The sequence below is a fragment of the Rhinoraja longicauda genome, chromosome 10, assembly GCF_053455715.1.
Source record: "Rhinoraja longicauda isolate Sanriku21f chromosome 10, sRhiLon1.1, whole genome shotgun sequence".
NCBI classification, from domain to species: domain Eukaryota; kingdom Metazoa; phylum Chordata; class Chondrichthyes; order Rajiformes; family Arhynchobatidae; genus Rhinoraja; species Rhinoraja longicauda.
This window is the reverse complement of record NC_135962.1, coordinates 37,735,239-37,757,152: the sequence shown is the minus strand read 5'-3', so window position 1 is coordinate 37,757,152 and position 21,914 is coordinate 37,735,239. Positions and strand designations below refer to the sequence as shown.

Below are 21,914 nucleotides of genomic sequence, written 5' to 3'. Positions count from 1 at the left end.
ATCTTCAATGATGATATAACTGCTGATGTTTGTAGCATAATGAATTCTGAAGTGTATAGACACATCCTATGCTCAAGTTCAAACAAATGCCTCAAAACACATTGGCCGGCGGTTCATTCTACAGCAAGACAATGATCCCAAATATACTGCTAAAGCAACAAAAGAGTTTTTCAAAGCTAAAAAATGGTCAATTCATGAGTGGCCAAGTCAATCATCCAATCTGAACCCAATTGAGCATGCCTTTTATATGCTGAAGAGAAAACTGAAGGGGACTAGCCCCCAAAACAAGCATAAGCTAAAGATGGCTGCAATACAGGCCCGGCAGAGCATCACCAGAGAGGACACCCAGCAACTGGTGATGTCCATGAATCGCAGACTTCAAGCAGTCATTGCATGCAAAGGATATGCAACAAAATACTAAACATGACTACTTTCATTTACATGACATTGCTGTGTCCCAAACATGGTGCTCTGAAATGGGGGGGTCTGTGTATAAACACAGCTGTAATTTCTACATGGTGAAACCAAAATGTATAAAAAAGACCTTTATTAAAATCTGACAATGTGCACTTTAACCACATGTGAATTTTTCTATTACAAATCTCAAATTGTGGAGTACAGAGGCAAATAAATAAATAATGGGTCTGTCCCAAACATTATGGAGGGCACTGTAACAATCTCCATTTCAACCTGGAACCCACAACAGTATGACAGCTACAATTATAAATTCTCTTAAAAAAAACAGAAATAAATGCATAGAAGTGTCCTACTCCAAGTTCTGAATAAAAATACTTTGGTCCAATTATCTCCATCTTCAGTTCCTCGGTGAAACAATTCCATCACGATGCTAGTGCTTTTGATTTCCCTTTAAGCTAAAGTTTAACAATGTCAAATGAACCATGCTGCAGTTTCCCCATCACCCACAAGATTAGTTTAAGAAAAATACATTATTAAATTTCAACTATGTGCTCAGTACCATTAAACAGGTCGAAAAAGGTTGCCATTTGTATTGTAATATACAACATGTCCTGCCAGTACTAAATCAACAGCTTATGACAAATTACCCAAGAAGGAAAAACCTCTGCAAATTTCAGTCAAAGAATCTGCTTTGCATGTAAAGCTCCTCTGTAACTTGAAATCCAAATTTTTGATAGAAGTCTTTGTTGTTTGGTAGACATTCTAAAGTAATTTTGTAGCAGTTGAGTTTCTTGCTGAGAAGTGTAAGGGCCGCAACTAACCTATAGCAATAGAACAGCAAAAAATCCTGAATTTTGAAACAAACCAGTTTCTATGTGAAAGACAATTTTTTAAATAGTGAATCACTCCAGGTTAGGTGGAGTCATCAACATGAAACATGTAATTGCAGTCTCATAGACAATTCAAAATACAAGGCATATATGTAAGGTAACTCAATAATTAGCTTTTTAAAAATCATACCTTTAAGTTGTGAAAGTATTTAACAGGAATAACTTCTTCACCGGGGAAAACAAATACAGGAGGGATAAATGGGGAATATCATGAGAAGCTAGTATCCTTTACAAAACTAAAAATGCCATTTACGTTTGACAAGTCAAATGCAAGGCAGTGTGGTACATTGTGAAACCAAGAGCATTCTGATGTGAATGACGTTTCAATAATTTAAGAGTTCAGATGTTGTCACTCATATTCCACTTTGCTGTGGAATGCAGTTCTACAAGTACTATCAATCCCACCCCTATTGCCTGAAACCATCAGTCCATAGATAAATGTAGTCTGTTGGGATGTTCAGGAGGAAATATAGGGACAGGTGCAGGAGATACCTCCTCCCTCGATTCCAGGGACCCCGTAACAATCCTTTTGGGTGAGGCAGAGGTTGACTTGCACCTCCTCCAACCTCATCTAATTCATCCGTTGTTTTTGGTGCGGACTCCTATATATTGGCGAGAATAAGTGCAGATTGGGCAATTGTTTCGCTGAACATCTACGTTCAGTCCGCCTTGGTCTACGCAATCTCCCAGTTGCCAAACATTTTAACTCCCCATTTCCATACTAATCTTTCTGTCCTGGGTCTCCTCCACTGTCAGAGTGAGGCCATATGCAAATTGGAGGAACAGCGCCTCATATTTCGCTTGGGCAGCTTACAACCCAGCGGTATGAATGTTGATTTGTCTAATTTCAAGTAGCCTTTGCATTCCTTCTCTCTCCGTCCCTCTCCCACCCTAGTCACCCTTCTAGTTTCACTTTTCATATCCCTTCGTCATCACCTCCTCCACAGTCAACAATGGAGCATTGTGGGCTCCTTGGCCATTGTTGCCGGCTCTGGTTAGTTCTGTACCTTTTCCTACCTCAAAATTCCCTCTCCTAGACTCAGTCTGAGCAAGCGTCTCAACTCGAAATGTCACCTATTCCTTTTCTCCAGAGATGCCGTCTGTCTCGCTGAGTTACTACAGCATTTTGTGTGCAACTCCACAATAATTGCTGTATCCAAATTATTGTTTGCCTTTAAGACTAAACTGCATCAAACAGTTTAGCAGCTCAAATAACTACTAACCAACAATACCATTGGAATTAACCAATTCCAGTTTAGTGACCCAACAGAAAGATCTCAAGTCAAGGGAAAGTTCACTGTACCTTTAACTCCGTGAATCACTGCAGAATTGCACATTTTAAATTTGAGAAATCAAAATAGTGGTAGCTCTGAAGCATGAAAACAGGGAAATGAACAAAAAGGTAAAGAGGAAGGTTGAGTTTTAAAAAGATCCTTGTTTGTGGCAATTTCAATAAAATTACATTTACCATGAAAGCTCCTAATTTGAAGATTTTTTGTCTAATCTGTAAATTCCATATACTTGCCCTTGTCCCACAAGCCTTGTTACTTTGGTTAACCACATTCAAGTTCTAATTTGTGGGTAACCGCACGTAGCACCAATTGATGACCACAATTGGAAACCCCAATCACTCTATAGGTAGAGAGGTATTCACTCTAGATTAATATTTTTAGAAGATGTCTCTAAACCTAGAATCCCCAACCAGCACATGTAGCTTTTTGTAATAAAAATCAACTGCAGCTGCTGGTTTATACCAAAGAGAGACACAAAATGCTGGAGTAACTCAGAGGGTCAGGCAACATCTCTGTAGAAAATGGATAGATGACATTTTGGGTCGCCACCCTTCTTCAGACTGATTGGAGCAGGGAGAAACTGGAAGCATGAAAAGATATAGCTGCTTATTGTCTTCCCTCAGTTTCCCTTTATTTATTTAAATATGTAACCATCCTAAATTCCAAAGAATTTAGCATCAACATGGAAATCACTCCTTGTAGTTTGGGCATCGTCAGGAACCAGAAAACCAAAGCATCATTTTAGCAAAATCTACATGGAACTTAACAGATAAATCAGAAGGAAAGGCCGTCCCATCTGAAACACTATTCAAAAGAGTAGGAATGGGCATATGCCAGGCTCTGTGGGACAGAGCTACAGGCATTGGGGTTGTCATAAGCTAAAGCCAAAGTGGTGGTCCACAATAGGCAACACGGGTAGTAGTAAAGGATAGTGATGCAAGGTTGAAAATAAAGATACATATTATGATACCAAACACCTAATGTGTGATGAATAAAGTATAACAGGAAATTCTGAAAGTGGATAATTAAATATCAAGATAGATTCAATCAAGATTATATTCAATAATAAAATACACTGATAAGGTCCCATTTTGATTAGTGGACATGGTATTGGGGGTAGGGTATTGACATGGATAGAGAATTGGTTGGCAGACAGGAAACAAAGAGTAGGAATAAACGGGTCCCTGTCAGAATGGCAGACAGTGGGGAGTGGAGTGCCGCAAGGCTCGGTGCTGGGGCCACAACTTTTTACAATTTATGTTAATGATTTAGAAGATGGAATTAAAAGTAACACTAGCAAATTTGCAGATGACACAAAGCTGGTTGGCAGTGTGAACTGCGAAGAGGATGCTAGGAGGTTGCAGGGTGACTTGGGACAGATTGAGTGAATGGGCAGATGCATGGCAGATGCAGTATAATATAGATAAATGTGAGTTTATCCACTTTGGCGGCAAGAACAAGGAGGCAGATTATTATCTCAATGGTGTCAGATTAAGAAAAAGGGAAGTGCAACGAGACCTGGGTGTCCTTGTACACCAGTCACTGAAAGTAAACATTCTGAAAGTGGATAATTAAATATCAAGATAGATTCAATCAAGAACTCACAAGTTCAGCAGGCAGTGAAGAAAGGTAATGGCATTTTGGCCTTCATAACGAGAGGATTTGAGTATCGGGGTAAAGAGATCCTTCTGCAGTTGTACAGGGCCCTGGTGAGACCACATCTGGAGTATTGTGTACAGTGTTGGTCTCCTAATTTGAGGAAGGACATCCTTGCTATTGAGGCAGTGCAGCGTAGGTTCACGAGGTGAATCCCCGGGATGGCGGGACCGTCATAAGAGGAAAGATTGGAAAGACTGGGCTTATATTCACTGGAATTTAGAAGGATGAGAGGGGATCTTATAGAAACATATAAAATTATAAAAGGACTGGACAAGCTAGATGCAGGAGAAATGTTCCCAATATTTTGGGGGAGTCCAGAAACAGGGGCCACTGTCTCAGAATAAAGGGGAGGCCATTTAAAACTGAGATGAGAAAAAACTTTTTCACCCAGAGAGTTGTGAATTTGTGGAATTCTCTGCCACAGAAGGCAGTAGAGGCCAATTCACTGGATGAATTTAAAAGAGAGTTAGATAGAGCTCTAGGGGCTAGTGGAATCAAGGGATTATGGGGAGAAGGCAGGCACGGGTTACCGATTGTGGATGTTCAGCCATTATCACAATGAATGGTGGTGCTGGCTCGAAGGACCAAATGGCCTCCTACTACACCTATTTTCTATGTTTCTATACCAGATTTAAATACTTACAGTTTTCCAAGTTGCTTTCCTCTGTGTTCGTCACTAACAATAACATCTTCTATTCTTCCTCGCTAAAGATGAGGAAAAAAAGGCTGAATATTTTAAAGTGTTTCACATTGGATGAAGCCCAGATGCAGAGATGAACTATCTACCCAAGATAAATTAAGTCATTTAAAACAATGATAACATTGCCTTCTTTGTAGCCATATATAAGATCTTACATTAACCGAAAAAAACATGCAAGTGCCAAAAATCATTAACACTGCATGACAGTAGGTGAGGAAAGAAAGAAAATAACACACACATCATTCATCTGCCATCATACATCAGTGTGATAATATCTTACTGTGGCAAATAGCCTCACTTTTGGTTACAAAATACCTCAATTCTATCCTGTCAAACAAAATACTACAATCTTACAAAATACCTCAATTCTATTCTGCCAGCAGAACAAATAATACACATATTATGTTTCTTTAATGTTAATTCACTCAAGAACTAAATTGTAACTCTGGTTCCCACCAAAACAATACTGTAATGTATTAGTTGAAGGCTTACCTTTGCACAACTGTGTATAAATTTATGTTCAATTATCAGCGTTGCCGTACCAATGACCTGACCAACATGAGTGTCTTCAACAACAATATTATAATAATCTCCAGTTTGCTTCATATGCTCAAACTTATCTGTAAAATTTTAGGAAACAAACTATAAAAATGTCCAAAGTCAGCACTTTCCTTTCAGCCATTATTTGTTTATTTTTAAATTAGGTACAATTAGGTATAGAACATTAAAATGTTGATCAAAGATTTTTTTTAAACAATAGCCTTTTTCTCCCCTCCCATTTTTCAAGTTGGTTGAGCCTTCATTGCCCACTTCAGACAAACAAAAGCAAGTTCCTACAATCAGGTACACAAAAATTCCACATATTTACTTTTTATTAAACGTTCATCATCTTCAGGGGAGGAATAATGAAGGCGATCCATCCTAAGATGTGAGTAATCTTAGCATAATGTGATCGATCCTCACTTGAAAATAATGCAAATTTCGACGTCACACGAATATGTACACAAAAAATGATGGATGAAAGAGAGGCAGCAGTAAAATAAACAGCACAATACATCATTTGTCTGCCTATTTGCACCTTCCTGGTATGCTGCTCATTATTAACTGAATTACAAGCTTGTGATCATTTGCCCATTCTGAAATTATGGCTTTTATATCCATGGCCAGGGTCTAGACTTTTACCAATCCATGAGAGAGAACATTTGTGTAGTTGTTTCTAGTTTGAAGAAAGAATGGTCACTGCTTTCTAATTCTTGGCCAGTTTTGCAACCCTGCTATTGTTATTCCACTTTAACCCCATGGATTTTAATTTCCACATATACATAAACCACAATGCCCTGCCCTAGGCAACTCTCCAGCAAACTCATTCTTGCATGCTTAAAGTGACAAACCTGGCATTGCCTGCAAGAACCGAGGACCCATGCTGCAGACCGGGAACCCACCTAGAAGGCCTGGCTCACCCGCCCAGAGAGGAAGGAGTCAGACGTAGGGCCAGTAAGCAGACCGGCGATGGGAGGGAGTGCACTGCTTTGATGGTAGAGTGGGCTACTGGAGGCCCTGGAACAGCCTGGGGCTCAGCTGGACCAGGCGTCACTTCAAGACGCGGCCTACAGCCGTGGAAGAAGCAACAGCTACGGTTAACCAGACCGACCCTGCGACGCCGCCAGGACAACGGGCCTTCATGGTCAGGTCAAGAACCCTACACATACAACTGGGACTTGAAAATTGCGCCAAATCGGGCAACTCTGTCTACTGTCACAGTGTACCACTGCTATACACTTGCACTGTATCCGAGATGCTTACCTAACATGTATCTAAATGCTTATGTATAGTGATACATACTGAACTGTAAACAAAAATGTGACAATAAAGTGCCATTGAACCACTGATATTAAACCTTAAAGGCGTGCGGTATCAAGTCGTCTTCTTGAAACAAGTGTATGACAGAAAATTGAAAGCTAATTTTCACATACTTTCAAAATTAGAAAAACAGCTTACAGATTATTTAAAATCCAGGTTTAATAATAATGGAGGATAGTTTAAGGTAAAAGTATGATAATATTTGAAAGTGCTAGCCTACTTACTTACAAAGAGTTCAGGCTCAACTTCGCCTACTTTTGTTAACTGTGCGAGTACCTTGAAAAAGCCTGGAAAAGTTAAAATTAAATGAGTTACATATTTGCTGGAGTTACCGTTAAATGAAGAATTGACATTGAAGACACAAGAATCTGCAGATGCTGGAATCTTCAGCATAAACCAAAGTACTGGAGGAACTCAGCAGGTCAGGCAGCATCCAAATGGACAGAATGTGATTTGCATCAGTGTGAAGAATGGTCCTGACCCGAAATCTTATCAGTACATGCCCGCCACAGATGCTGCCACACCCGCAGAGTAATTACAGCAATTGGCTTCTTGCTGACGATTGATATTACCGCACTAATGAGATCACGGAGGAGATTCATGAGACTAATGCCGTCCAGAGAAGTTTAGTTAAAAGGAGAGTTTAGGAAGGCTGAGTACAGAGGAAAAAGGGAATGAATTTAATCGTTGTACTGAATTGAGGGGTTTAAATAAAGTGAATATAAATGACCAGTTTTTCCTTCACAGCAGTCAATATCAAGAAGCTCAGATTTGTCAAAGGTAAGATCAAAGGAAAAAGGTGTTTTCACTTGTAAGCGTGGCGAAGACAGGAGCTTACAGCCTGAAAGTGTGAGATATTTCAAAAGTGCTCAGCATATTTAAAATTTATTTGAATGGGTCATTAATCAGCTGCAAGTTACAAGTCAACAGGTTGACAACTGGGAATCGGTATCGGTCAGAGTAGATCTTTATCATTTAGTGTGGATACAATCGACCAAATGTTCTCGTTTGCCATAGGTTTTGATGATTTTGCAATTTTAGTGGCATTGTGCCAGATGCAGACATATCGTGGTGGATTTTGAGTGCGCGTTGTTTCCAGGACTTGAATGGAATTTTTTTTTTAAAAGGAAAAATATAACGGAAGATATATTACAGCAAGTAGGTACCTTATTCCCTGCTTTGCACTATGAAAACATATTCAGAGGTATAACTAAAGACCAAGATGGTCAAGACTGACCAAGACTGGATGTCTAACGTCTGCAAAGAGCACAGCAATTCTGGGCTGCGTCTGTGCTTTTGATGTTCCTTGGTTTATTAGCTCCTGGGCTCTGCCATGACAAGGTTTGCGAGCAACTAGACAAGCTTACATGGTCTGAACAACATGCCATGGCCCATGTGCTTCTTATCCTACAACTATAATGATCAGCAGCATCCAGCTTTCACACTATTGCAGATTATTCCAATCCAGTGCAAAATATACATTTATTGTTCGTCCCCAATTGTCCTTGAAAGGTGATGGTGAGTCAGATTGCTACTTGCAGTTGAGTGCAGAGCCACATAGGTTTTGCGTCATTGACAGCATACTGAGTTGAGACAACTGATTTTTTTTTCCACGCAGTGGTCAAGTAAAACTGGAACACAGATGCAGTACACTAAATTTGAGGAAGTGTCATTGAGTCAGTGCTTCGTCCAGAAGGAAGGTGTGTATTAAAGACAAAAACAGCTGGAATACTCAGCAGGTCGGCAGCAATGTAGACAGTGAAGCAGAGTAATCTATGCAGTTGTAACTGATGGGTCATTGCCCCAAAACATTAATTCTGCACTCTTGCCACAGGTGCCGCCTGACCTGTGGAATATTTCCCGCATATTCATATTTTATTTTAGAATTCAAGCATCTGCGGTTTTTGCTTTTCAATGAAAGCTTGGGTTGGTGGATGGTGAAAAGGAAAAGGTGAAAGGCTGGATTTATATCCTCCACAGCCACATGTTAAGGTGCAATAAGAAAGGAGGTAAGATATTGGTGGAGATGAAAGCGAATCAAGGAACCATGGGGGAAAACAACCCTGTCAAAAAGCTGAAATGGGAGGGGAAGAGAATTTGTGGTGCCTCAGACATTGTGTTGAATATAGCAGAATTTAACAAGGATAATCCACTGAACACGGTGGCTGGTGGAGTGGAAGTTGCACACCCTTGAGCAAAGCACAATGAGTTCCTCCTTCAGAATAGAATGGGGCCCATGCATGAGGCAGGGTGAAAATCTGTGGACTGCAATGTATATTGATTGTTACCATATCTCCTTAAAGATAATCGAATAGTGAGGGTGGTTAATATGAAAATGAGGGCAGGATGGAAATTGGCAGCTTCGACAATGTAACGTATTCTGTACAACTGTTGGAGGCAGCAACAGTGTGATTTCCCCTCTGCAGTTGTGGATGGATCTGTCACCTCACCCTGTCACCTCTGTGCCCTGCAATTCTCGCTCCCTCTCCCCCCCCCCCCACAGAACAAGGATAGAGTTTCCCCAAGTCATTATAGTTCACCCCACCAGCCTCTGTATCCAACAATCATTCTCCAACATTTTTGTCACATCCCCCCGCCCCTCTATTTCCCCTTCCTTCCCAGCAAGTGCACATTTCTCGCATAATTTCCCATCACCCCAGTCATCCTGCTCATTACCCCATCTCCATCCCAGATTCCCCCATTTCACTTTTATTCCCCCTCTTTCCCTTCTCTCGCCCTTTTCACCAATACCCCTCTTTCCGGCGTTACATTTCACTCCTCCTCTTCTCCCCAACACCCTTTGGTCTCCATTTCATCTCCAGGCTTTGTCACTTATTCCACCCATCTGCCAATCACCCCACTCACCTGTATCCACCTATCATTTGCCAGGGTTTTCCCCACACCGCCTCTCCTTTCTGGTTTTCTCCTCACTACTTCATGTATCTGAAAAAGGGGCCTGAACCAAAACATCGTCTGTCCATTCCCTCCACAGATGCTGTCTGACCTGGTGAGTTCCTCGGGCATTTTGTTCTTTTGCTCAACAAATGAAAATACTGCTATTGAAAATAATTGCAAAAAATTCTGACTATGAAAAAACGCATTGGAAAAATATTCAACTCTAGTTTTAAAAACCAGCACATCAGTAAAAGTTATACTCATATGGGTTAGTATTAACATCTGTTGGTAACTAACTGATTACAGTTTGAACAGTACCTCTGTTGAAGTCTGCAGTACAGAGAGGCCTCAGAATGAGCCCATCCCCTGGGCTCATCGGGGAAATGTCCGGCGAGAATTTCACCATTTTCTGACTCCAGTCCAGCTCACTCAGCAGGTTGGGATCAAACAAGGGCGTGTCATCAAGAATCATGGCTGAAGTAGTTCATAAATCAGTGCACTGTGGAAAGAAAAATATACAACTGAAAATTTTTGGCTAGTTTACATTAATGCAATAACAAATTTCGACAAGAAAAACATATTTCTCCTTTAGAATGTGAGTTTGCTCATTATGATTCCTGATTATTGCAAGTTAGACAGAGTTGTACAGTAATAAATTCTCAGTAATTAAACATTAATTAATGTTCTCAGAGTAATTAAACAAGGAGTGACCATCGTTGTTTTATAACATTTTAACAGTCAATGCTATTTAGGAACATAACAACACACATCACTTGAGTTATTTAATAAGCACACAGACAACCTCAATTAAGTAACGATAATATGCACACTGTAGAGTTATAGAATCATACAACACAGAATCAGTCCCTTCAGCCCACCACATCCATGATGATATTACGTACCGTCTACGCTGATCAAATTTGCTCTCAAAGTCCATATCCTTCTTTACTTTGTCTATTTAACTGCCTGTCTAAATTCTTTGGTTCCTCCCTCACCAAAGACGTACAGGTTTGTTAATTGGCTTGGTCTAAGTGTAAATTGTCCCTAGTGTGTGTAGGGTAGCGTTAATGTGCGGGGATCGCTGGTCGACACAGACTCAGTGGATCTCTAAACTAAACTAAACTAAACAGTGATTGTATTTACGATTTTGCGATGAGGACCACTCCTTCCCTGATTACCTTCTTCCTTCCAATATAGTTACAAAATGCCTTGGGGTTCCTCATGATCTAACTCGCCAAAGATATTCCATCGCCTTTTTATGCCCTCCTAATTTCCATCGTAAGTTCATGCAGACCAAGTTTCTGAACCAGGATAGTCACACTTGCCTGTACCTGGCCCACATCCTTCCCTATCCACGTAACTGTCCACATACTTTTTATGTTGGAATTGTACCTGCCTCTCGAACTTCCTCTCGCAGTTCGCTCCACAACTCACCACTCTCTATGTGAAAAAGATGCCCTTTGGGTCCCTTTTAAATCTTTAACGCCGTACCTTAAACCAATGTCATCAAGTTTTAGACTCCCCTACCCTGCGGTAGTCTGTGGCTATTCACCTTATCTATGCCCCTTATGATTTTATATACCTCTGAGGTCATCCCTCAGCCTCCAGGGAAGAATGACCCAAACTATCCAACTTCTCCTTATAACTCAAACACCCCCCAGACCCAGTAACATCCCTGTGAATAATCTTTGGACCCTTTCCAGTTCAACGACATCCTTTCTTATAACAGAGTGACCGGAACTGTACACAGTACTCCAACAGCCAACATCTTATATGGCTGTGCTCAATACTAACCGATAGAAGATTGATCACCTGAAATATTAACACTTTCTTCCTCTATCTCTTCCTGATCTGATCCAATTATAACCGCCATTACCAATGAAGCAAGTCAAAATTGAGCAGTATGTGGTGAGGTGTATAAAATCCTGCACCTCTGGAAGAGGTGTATTAAATTATCAGGGGGAACAGATAGGGTGAATGCAGTCTTTTCCCCCAGGATAGGGAACTCAAGAACTGCAAGGCATAGATATAAGGTGAGAGGAGGAATATTTAATACGAATCTGAGAGGCAACTTTTTCACTTGGAGGGTTGTGGGTATGTGGAATGAGCTGCCAGAGGAAGTAGTTGAGGCAGGTACAATAACAACATTTAACAGACATTTGAATAGGTACATGGATGCAAAAGATTTAGAGGGATAAGGGTCAGCACCGGCAAATGGGACTAGATTAGATGGGACATTTTGGTTTTCGTGGGAGAGTTGTGCCAAAGGGCTTGTTTCCGTGCTGTATAACTATGTGAGTATGGCTGGCTTCCCACTAATACAATGTAAGGTTATCAGGGATCGGTCGTTAAGCATGAAGGCTTCTGATCTACAAAAACAGAAAGCACTTTGTGCAGGTGTATGCAAGATTCCCAGTTGAATCCAATGACTTGTTTATTCTTCAATAGGTTAACCTCTCAACTTATTAGACCTCCAAGGTGAGGTATGAGCCAGCTGCATGAAGAAAAAAATTATGATATGATAGGATAGAACTTTATTTATCCCAGGAGGGAAATTGGTCAAGTTCACATTAATGGCCCCATTGAGAAACTCAAACAAGGTGCTATAGTGATTTAACCAAAGTTATCTACCACCAAGAAATGCTATTGAACATGCTTAAGGATATGCTTCAATTGCCTTGACCAACCTGGAGACAACTTTCAATCAACCAGAAATTCCACAACAATGGAAGCTTTCTTCAGCTATGACTGAGAATTTGAAATAGATTGCACACATCCCTGTTCTGGTGCCCAGAACGCTCTTGCAGGCCTTGGTTCTCTATAGGTGTGGCACGGTGGTACAGCAGTTGAGTTGCTGCCTTACAGCGCCAGAGATCCGAGTCCGATCCTGACTACGTGTGCTGTCTGTACAGAGTTTGTACGTTCTCCCTGTGACCACATGGCTTTTCTCAGGGTGCTCCGATTTCCTCACACATTTCAAAGGGGTGATGGTTTGTAGGTTAATTGTCCCTAGTGTGTAGGTTAGAAATAGTGTATGGGTGATCATTAGTCAGCGTGGACTCAGTGGGCCATGCTCTATCTCCTGGGCTGCTATGTCCCCATATGGTGTCAAGCTTCTCGAGTATTGTTGAAGCTCCACTAATATAGGCAAGTAGAGGGTGTTCCATCACACTCCTGACTTGAGCCTTGTAGATGCTGGACAGGCTTTGGGGAGTTAGGAGGCGAATTCCCCACGTTAGGAGGCGAATTCCCCACGTTGTGTGTATGGCTACTCCAGTTCAGTTGCTGGTCAACGTTAACCCCCAGGCTACTAATAGAGATTGAGTGTTGATAATGTCATTAACTGCCAGGGGATGATGGGTGGATTATCTCTTGTTGGATATTGCCAGGCACTTAGGTGACAAACAACATCAGTCCAGACCCGTATATTGTCCAGGTCTTGCTACACTTGGATGTGGACTGCTCCATTATCTGTGGAGTTGTGAACGTTTCTGAACATTGTGCTACCATCAGTGAATGGCCCTACTTCTGACCTTATGATTGAAGGAATGAACAAATGATTCATTACTGATGAAGCAGCTGATGGATGGATCTAGGATTCTGCAGAGATGTCCTGAGGCTGACACTGCATACACCTTCATTTGTGATTCCAAACCAGCAGAGTGTTTTCCCCCTGACTTCAGTTTAGCCAGTGATGCTTGATCCCATTTGATTCTGGCACTCAGTAGCCATGATGGCCTTGTTATTTGGGAATAGACAATAGACAATAGACAATAGGTGCAGGAGTAGGCCATTCAGCCCTTCGAGCCAGCACCGCCATTCAATGCGATCATGGCTGATCACTCAATCAGTACCCCGTTCCTGCCTTCTCCCCATACCCCCTCACTCCGCTATCCTCAAGAGCTCTATCCAGCTCTCTCTTGAAAGCATCCAACGAACTGGCCTCCACTGCCTTCTGAGGCAGAGAATTCCACACCTTCACCACCCTCTGACTGAAAAAGTTCTTCCTCATCTCCGTTCTAAATGGCCTACCCCTTATTCTCAAACTGTGGCCCCTTGTTCTGGACTCCCCTAACATTGGGAACATGTTATCTGCCTCTAATGTGTCCAATCCCCTAATTATCTTATATGTTTCAATAAGATCCCCCCTCATCCTTCTAAATTCCAGTGTATACAAGCCCAATCGCTCCAGCCTTTCAACATACGACAGTCCCGCCATTCCGGGAATTAACCTAGTGAACCTACGCTGCACGCCCTCCATAGCAAGAATATCCTTCCTCAAATTTGGAGACCAAAACTGCACACAGTATTCCAGGTGCGGTCTCACCAGGGCCCGGTACAACTGTAGAAGGACCTCTTTGCTCCTATACTCAACTCCTCTTGTTACGAAGGCCAACATTCCAACTAACTAAATGTTAGTTATTGCTAGCGGGATGATGGCTGGAAAGCCAAGCTCATCACTGCATCATTCTGATGTGCTGTGTGCTTTATCCTGATATATGCAAGCAGCCCGTGGGTGACAGCACTGGCTAATATATCTTTGATTCCAAGCCTCTTAATCTGACCTTCACTCATTCAACTCATATGTTAGGTGAGATTTATTTTTATCAAGATAGACACAACATGCTGGTGTAGCTCAGCAGGACAGGCAGCATCCCTGAAGAGGACACACCTAGAATTCATGCAACACCACAACTAACCCTCTTAATTAATGTATTCATCACCAGTCTTTTGCAAGAACAAGGTATGCCACTATGCAAAGTTGAAGTTGAGAGAAATGAATGCAATGTTAGGAATGATGAAGGGCAGATTAAGAAGTTTGGAATCTCAGTGTATCAGGACATGGGAGCACTGTACGAACCTTTCCCCCGCAGTGTAATAGCACTCTCAGTGTGAGAGCACCATCCTTCATCTTACTTTAATGGCTATGTCTACTATCTCCAGCCAGTTTTTTTTTTAATGTCAGCTGTCAGCTTCCCTTCAAAGAATAGGATATACCTGCAGGTTCTCACACCCACAGCTATGACCTTCAGTGAGACGTTCATAAACGTTGGCAGCCTTTGCCTGTTCATAGACCATGCTGATTCAATAATGCAACAAGCATTTGAAACCATAAATTTCATGTTTGCAATGTGATTTCAAATGCCAGGGCAAAATTGCATTATGCACTTTGACATCACGGCAACTCAGACTCATTCTCTGGGAATCCAAGAAATAAAATGTAAATTCCATGTTTAGATTTAACCATCTCTGACAAGCACTGCAATAAAGTTTGGGTGAGTTCATCTACTGCTATTGAAAAAATTACAGACGCCGCATGACATTCATTTTGGCACTTTGGGAGGTCAAATGTAAGAGGAAAGTATACAGCTAATGGCTGGACTCTTAACCAATGAACAGAGGGATCTTGGGGTCCAAGTCCATCGTTCCTTGAAAGTAACAACACAAGTAGATAGAGTGCTAAAGAAGGTATATGGAATACTTGCCATCTTTGGTCAGGGCATTGAGTATAAGAATCAGAAAGTCATGTTGCAGCTATATAAAACTTTGGTTGGCCTATATTTAGAGTATTGCTTGCAGTTCTCGTTGCCGCATTAGAGAATGAATGCAGAGGCTATTGAGAAGAAGGAAGAGGTTTACCAGGACGCTGCCTGGATTAGAGGGTATTAGGTATAAGGATATGGATCATGTGCAGGCAGAATGGATTAATTTAATTTGGCATTCTGTTTAGCACAGATATCGTAAGTCAGAGGGCTTGTTCATGTTGTACTGTTCTATGTCCTATTTACACAAACAATGCCCTTTCGCATCCATTTAGTTGATAAATGCAGTTAATGCTATACTACAGCTCTTGGCAGATACTAAGGAGCAACTGCAATTACCAAAACAATGAAAGCTTTTATAAAGTAATGGAATATCTTACACAATTGTCTACAGTAAATGTAGGATATCCTATTTCACAGGACAAACTTGGTCACCCAGTAAGACACCCGAGAATATGCAACTCACATTCCAACACCAGGGCCACAAGGAAAACTGCTCAAGAGCTTGCGTGGCACAGGACACATCCTGGCAGTACCACATTAAGAGTGGCTATGCCCAGCTCCATTACTGGTCAACTCACAAGCCACCTGTTGTGTTCTGTACGCGCTTTCCAGAGTTGGGACAGCTGTCAGGCCAACTTTGGAGTAACATCATCTAGCCTGGGTCAGGGGCACACCGGATCTTAGAATATTAGGAACTGTGATTGATGGAGCAGGGATACATCCGACAACCATGGACAGGGGTACCAGGTGAGGCAGCGGGCACAATGCAGGGGGCAGGTGTGCCTGGCAGACAAGCGACAGGGCCACCAGACAGGGCAGGGGGCAAACAGCAGTGCCCAGCAGAGAGGGGTAGGGCATCAGTGCACATGACAAGCTTCTGCACCCAGTGGGGCAGTGGTACAGCCGGTGAACACCAGGGTAGGGGCATGGCTGTGCTCCAGTGGACAGGGGGCACAGGCTGCTCTTGACAAACAGGGACAGGAGGTGTGGCTGTAAACAGTAGGACTGAGGCAGGGGACACAGCTGCATTCAGCAGGCAAGGATGGTTTGGGGAGGGGGTGGGGTAGACATAATTGCAACATATCCAGGGACAGGGGCACCGGGCACCCAGCAGGTTAGGGGGCACAGCCAGGGAAGGCCACCACAGCGGGCACGGCTGTACCCAGTGGGATTGGGGCAGGGGTCACAGCTGTACCCAGTGGGATAGGGGCAGGGATCACTGCTGTACCCAGTGGGACAGGGATAGGCGGTCATGGCTGTTCCCAGTGGGACAGGAGCAGGGGTCAGGGCTGTACCAAATGGGATAGGGGCAGGAGCAGGGGTCACGGCTGCATCCAGTGGGACAGGAGCAGGAGCAGGGGTCACTCGCAGCTGTACCCATTGGGACAGGGGGTCACGGCTGTACCCAGTGGGACAGCAGCAGGAGCAGGGGTTAGGGCTGCACCCAGTGGGACAGGAGCAGGAGTCACTCACGGCGGTACCCATTGGGATAGAGGAAGGGGGTCACAGCTGTACCCAGTGGGATAGGGGTAGGGGGTCACGGCTGTACCCAGTGGGATAGGGGTCACGGCTGTACCCAGTGGAACAGGGGGTCACGGCTGTACCCAGTGGGACAGGGGGTCACGGCTGTACCCAGTGGGACAGGAACAGGGGGTCACGGCTGTACCCAGTGGGACAGGGGGTCACGGCTGTACCCAGTGGAACAGGGACAGGGGGTCACGGCTGTACCCAGTGGAACAGGGGGTCACGGCTGTACCCAGTGGAACAGGGACAGGGGGTCACGGCTGTACCCAGTGGAACAGGGACAGGGGGTCACGGCTGTACCCAGTAGAACAGGGACAGGGGGTCACGGCTGTACCCAGTGAGACAGGGGTAGGGGGGGTCTCACGGCTGTACCCAGTGGATCAGGGACAGGGGGTCACGGCTGTACCCAGTGGGACAGGGGTAGGGGGGTCTCACGGCTGTACCCAGTGGGACAGGGGATCACGGCTGTACCCAGTGGGACAGGGGTAGGGGGCACTCACGGCTGTACCCAGTGGGACAGGGGTAAAGGGGGCACTCACGGCTGTACCCAGTGGGACAGGGGTAAGGGGGTCTCACGGCTGTACCCAGTGGGACAGGGGGGCACTCACGGCTGTACCCAGTGAGATTGGGGCCGGGCCGGACACACTGTTGTCAGCAGGTCCTGCCCGGGCCCGGCGCCGCGCTCCAGGGCTCAGCCTCCAGCCTAACTGCTGTAAACTTGGCATTAGCCTGTCCCGGCTGTCGCCGCATGGAGACGCCGAGGCGTCACTCACACTCACACTCTCACACTCTCACACTCTCACTCTCACTCTCACTCTCACTCACCCCGGGAGATCGGGAGATCGGGCGCTCCTCCGCCGGTTCCACTCTGTGATGGATGGCCCGCGGGAGGAGCGTCAACCGTCCTCCACTGACGTGGCAACGACGCGGTGGCAACGACGCGATGACGCGCCGCAGGCAGCGTGGATGGGCATGGTGTGGGCGCGGGCGACAACGTGATGACGTATTACAGAGAGCGTGTCAAACAGGGTGCGGGAATGTCGGCAACGTGATGACGTAACGTGTCAGGCAGGGTAGACGCAAATGTTGGAGTAACTCAGCGGGACAGGCAGCATCTCTGGAGAGAAGGAATGGGTGACGCTTCGGGTTGAGACCCTTCTTTAAACTGTGACCCCTGGTTCTGGACACCGCCAAGATCGGGAACATTTTTCCTGCATCTACCCTGCCCAATCCTCCAAGAATTGTTTATGTTTCTATGAGATCCCCTCTCATCCTTCTAAATTCCAGTGAATACAAGCCCTGTCGACCCATTCTTTCATCATCTGACAGTCCTGCCATTCCAGGAATTAACCTGCTGAACCTACGCTGCACTCCCTCAATAGCAAAAGTGTCCTTCCTCAAATTAGGAGACTAAAATTGCACACAATACTCCAGGTACAGTCTCGCCAGGGCGCTGTACAACTGCAGTAGGACCTCCTTGCTCCTAAACTCAAATCCTCTCGCAATGAAGGCCAACATGCCATTAGCTTTCTTTACTGCCTGCTGTACCTGCATGCTTACTTTCAGTGAGTGATGTGCAAGCACACCCAGGTCTCGTTGCACCTCCCCTTCTCTTAATCTGACACCATTCAGATAATAATCTGCCTTCCTGTTCCTGCCACCAAAGTGGATAACCTCACATTTATCCACATACTGCATCTGCCATGCTTCTGCCCACTCACCCAACCTATCCAAGTCACCCAGCAGCCTCATAGCATCCTCCTCGCAGCTCACACTGCCACCCAGCTTTGAGTCATCCGCAAACTTAGAGATGTTACATTTAATTCCCTCGTCTAAATTGTTAATATATATTGCAAACAACTGAGGTCCCAGCACTGAGCCTTGTGGCACCCCACCAGCCACTGCCTGCCATTCTGAAAAGGACACATTAATTCCTACCCTTTGCTTCTTGCTTACTTTTTGCTTCCAGATCTTATTGAGACATATAAAATTATAAAAGGACTGGACAAGCTAGATGCAGGAAAAATGTTCCCAATGTTGGGCGATTCCAGAACCAAGGGCCACAGTCTTAGAATAAAGGGGAGGCCATTTAAAACTGAGGTGAGAAGGAACTTTTTCACCCAGAGAGTTGTGAATTTGTGGAATTCTCTGCCACAGAGGGCAGTGGAGGCTAAATCACTGGATGGATTTAAGAGAGAGTTCGATAGAGCTTTAGGGGCTAGTGGAATCAAGGGATATGGGGAGAAGGCAGGCACGGGTTATTGATTGTGGACGATCAGCCATGATCACAATGAATGGCGGTGCTAGCTCGAAGGGCCGAATGGCCTCCTCCTGCACCTATTTGCTATGTTTCTATGCCAACCAGTTCTCTATCCATGTCAATACCCTACCCCCATTACCATGTGCTCTAATTTTGCACACTAATCTCTTGTTTGGGACCTTGTCAAAGGCTTTTTGAAAGTCCAGATACACCACATCCACTGGCTCTCCCTTATCCATTTTACTTGTTACATCCTCAAAAAATTCAGAAAAAAAGATTAGTCAAGCATGATTTCCCCTTCATAAATCAATGCTGACTTTGACCGATCCCGTCACTGCTTTCCAAATGCGCTGTAATAACATCTTTAATAATCGACTCAAGCATCTTCCCCACTACTGATGTAAGGCTAACTGGTCTATAATTCCCTGTTCTCTCTCCCTCCTTTCTTAAAAAGTGGTGTTACATTGGCTACCTTCCAGTCCACAGGAGCTGATCCAGAGAAGCGAGAACATTGGAAAATGATCACCAATGCCTCCACGATTTCTAGGGCCACCTCCTTGAGTACTCTGGGATGCAGACCATCAGGCCCTGGGGATGTATCTACCTTCAGTCCCAACAGTTTAAGGGCCTGTCCCACGTAAGCAATTTTTTAGGTGACTGCCGGCGACTGTCAAAGTCGTAGCAGATCGCCAAAATTTTCTTTTACCCTACGACAATGACCACGACAATGACCACGACAATGACACGACAATGACCACGACAATGACCACGACAATGCCAAGTCAGGTCAATACAAGTTACTTTTTTTGTGAAGAGATTTCTGGCTAAGAGATTACACCATCTTCGGAAACATCGCAAAATTCCCACGCTTATCAATGCTTCTCCGGCGTCCTAATTTTCGCTGAAATCTCTGACAAGTCTGTAATTACTTGAGAGTTTTGGAATATAACATCTTGCCCGGGTTACTTGATAAGCTTCACGGTAACAAGGCATAAACTGGATTGACTTCCAGTTTACTTATAGCAGTATTAAGAAATTTAATTTTAAACGTGGTTAAATGGATTTTTGTGCGAGTGTGGGCATTCTGTGAAAATGTACGGAAGATGCATATCTGGTTTCTGGGTTGCATATCTGGGTTGGGAGCCTACTTTAAAAGTAATTGCTGATAGCCATAAACATCGCAAAATTCCCATGCTTACCTGACCGTCAAACTGTTGCCTCCAATGTACCTGTCAAATGTCCTGACGGTAAATAAATTGGTTAAACACAAGTATTTTATGGTATCTTCAAATGACTTTACTTAATTTAATATTACGTGCTTCTAAATGCATCTGCGACAACCTAGCAAACCTGGGAACAGCATGCGACAGCGCCAGCAATAAGTAACGATACCTGGCGACAAGCCAGCTGTCGCCGAGAAATTTCAATCCGGTTAATTTCTCAGCGACGCACCGAGATCCACTATGATTCTTTGAAGACTCCACACGATCATACCCGCGATACCCCGGCGAACTATCGACAACAGCCTAGTCGCCTTAAAATCGCCTAAGTGGGACAGGCCTTAAACCTAACATCATTTTCTGACTAATATGGATTCCCTTCAGTTCCTACCTCCCACTAGTTCCTCGGTCCTCTAGTATTTCCGGGAGATTGTTTGTGTCTTCCTTAGTGAAGACAGAACCAAGGTACTCGTTTAACTTTTCTGCCATTTTCTTGTTTCCCATTATAAATTCACCTGTCTCTGACTGTATGGGACCTACCTTCGTCTTCACTAATCCTTTTTACATACCTAAAGAAACTTTTACGGTCAGTTTTTATATTTTCCCCCGCAAGCTTTCTTTCAAACTCTTTTTCCCCCTCTTAATTAACCCCTTTGTCCTTCTTTGTTGTTCTAAATTTCTTCCAGTATGTAGATTAAAGTCACCCATGATAACCGCTGTACCTTTGCTACACGCATCCCTAATTTCCTGCTTGATGCTATCCCCAACCTCCCTACTGCTCTTTGGTGGTCTGTATACAACTCCAACAAGCGTTTTCTGCAGTTCTCAAGTGTTTTCTATTTCGCAGTTCTACCCATACCGATTCTACAGCACCCAAGCTAATGTCTCTCCTTGCTGTTGCATTAATCTCTTCTTTAACCAGCAATGCCACCCCACCTCCTCTTCCTTTCCGTCTATCCTTCCTGAATATCGGACACCCCTGCATGTTTAGGTCCCAGCCTTGGTCACCCTGGAGCCCTGTCTCTGTAATTCCAACTATATCATATTCCTTAACTACTAACTGCGCATTCAATTCATCCACCTTATTTCGAATGTTCCTCGCATTAAGGCACAAAGCTTTCAGGTTTGTTTTTCTTATCGCCCTGCTACCTTTTGCTTCTGACCTCCTTTTATGGCCCTCTGTCTCCTTGCATTGGGTCCCCTGTTAGGAGACTGATGCCCTCGAGCATGGTCTGGCATGACAAATTACTCCCATCAAGAATCTTGGCCAGCCAGTCTGCAACTGGCAGCCTGACCAATGAAACGTAACTGTTAACACAAGGAATGCAGATGTTGGAATGTTGAGCAACACAAAATTTGGTTGTTTGCCAGTGGAATTCTGCACCAACTTGAAGGTGCTATTGTCGGGCAGAGCGAATAAATATGCTTCATTGTTATAGTTTAGGGCATTGCAAAACGAAGAAGCACTGTAACGGTTTCCTTTAGTCACAAGAAATCGCAGAGTTGTGCATGTAGTCCATCACAGTCACAAGAAATCGCAGAGTTGTGCATGTAGTCCATCATAGTCACAAGAAATCGCAGATTGTGCATGTAGTCCATCACATAATTCAGTTCAGTTTAGTTTATTGTCATGTGTATTAAGGTACTGTGA

At 43.9% G+C, this 21,914-nt stretch overlaps 1 protein-coding gene across 1 annotated transcript; it reads right to left on the bottom strand.

Moving 5' to 3' along the window:
* Nucleotides 1-591: 591 nt before the first annotated feature.
* Nucleotides 592-17,713, bottom strand: gnpnat1 (glucosamine-phosphate N-acetyltransferase 1). Its single transcript, XM_078406679.1, has 6 exons — nt 17,609-17,713; nt 10,032-10,212; nt 7,043-7,105; nt 5,451-5,578; nt 4,902-4,963; nt 592-1,238 (listed from the first exon to the last, which is right to left on the bottom strand). The coding sequence occupies exons 2-6, from the start codon at nt 10,183-10,185 to the stop codon at nt 1,091-1,093; spliced, it is 555 nt and encodes a 184-aa protein (XP_078262805.1). The 5' UTR covers nt 10,186-10,212; nt 17,609-17,713; the 3' UTR covers nt 592-1,090.
* Nucleotides 17,714-21,914: the final 4,201 nt, after the last annotated feature.

Bases quoted from the DNA above. Each gene is read 5' to 3' on its own strand.
- gnpnat1 (XM_078406679.1), bottom strand. From the start codon at position 10,185: ATGATTCTTGATGACACGCCCTTGTTTGATCCCAACCTGCTGAGTGAG. The intron at 7,106-10,031 runs GTACTGTTCAAA...TAACTTTTCCAG, and splicing joins TACTGCAGACTTCAACAGAG to GCTTTTTCAAGGTACTCGCA. The intron at 5,579-7,042 runs GTAAGTAGGCTA...AAAATTTTACAG, and splicing joins TGAGCCTGAACTCTTTGTAA to ATAAGTTTGAGCATATGAAG.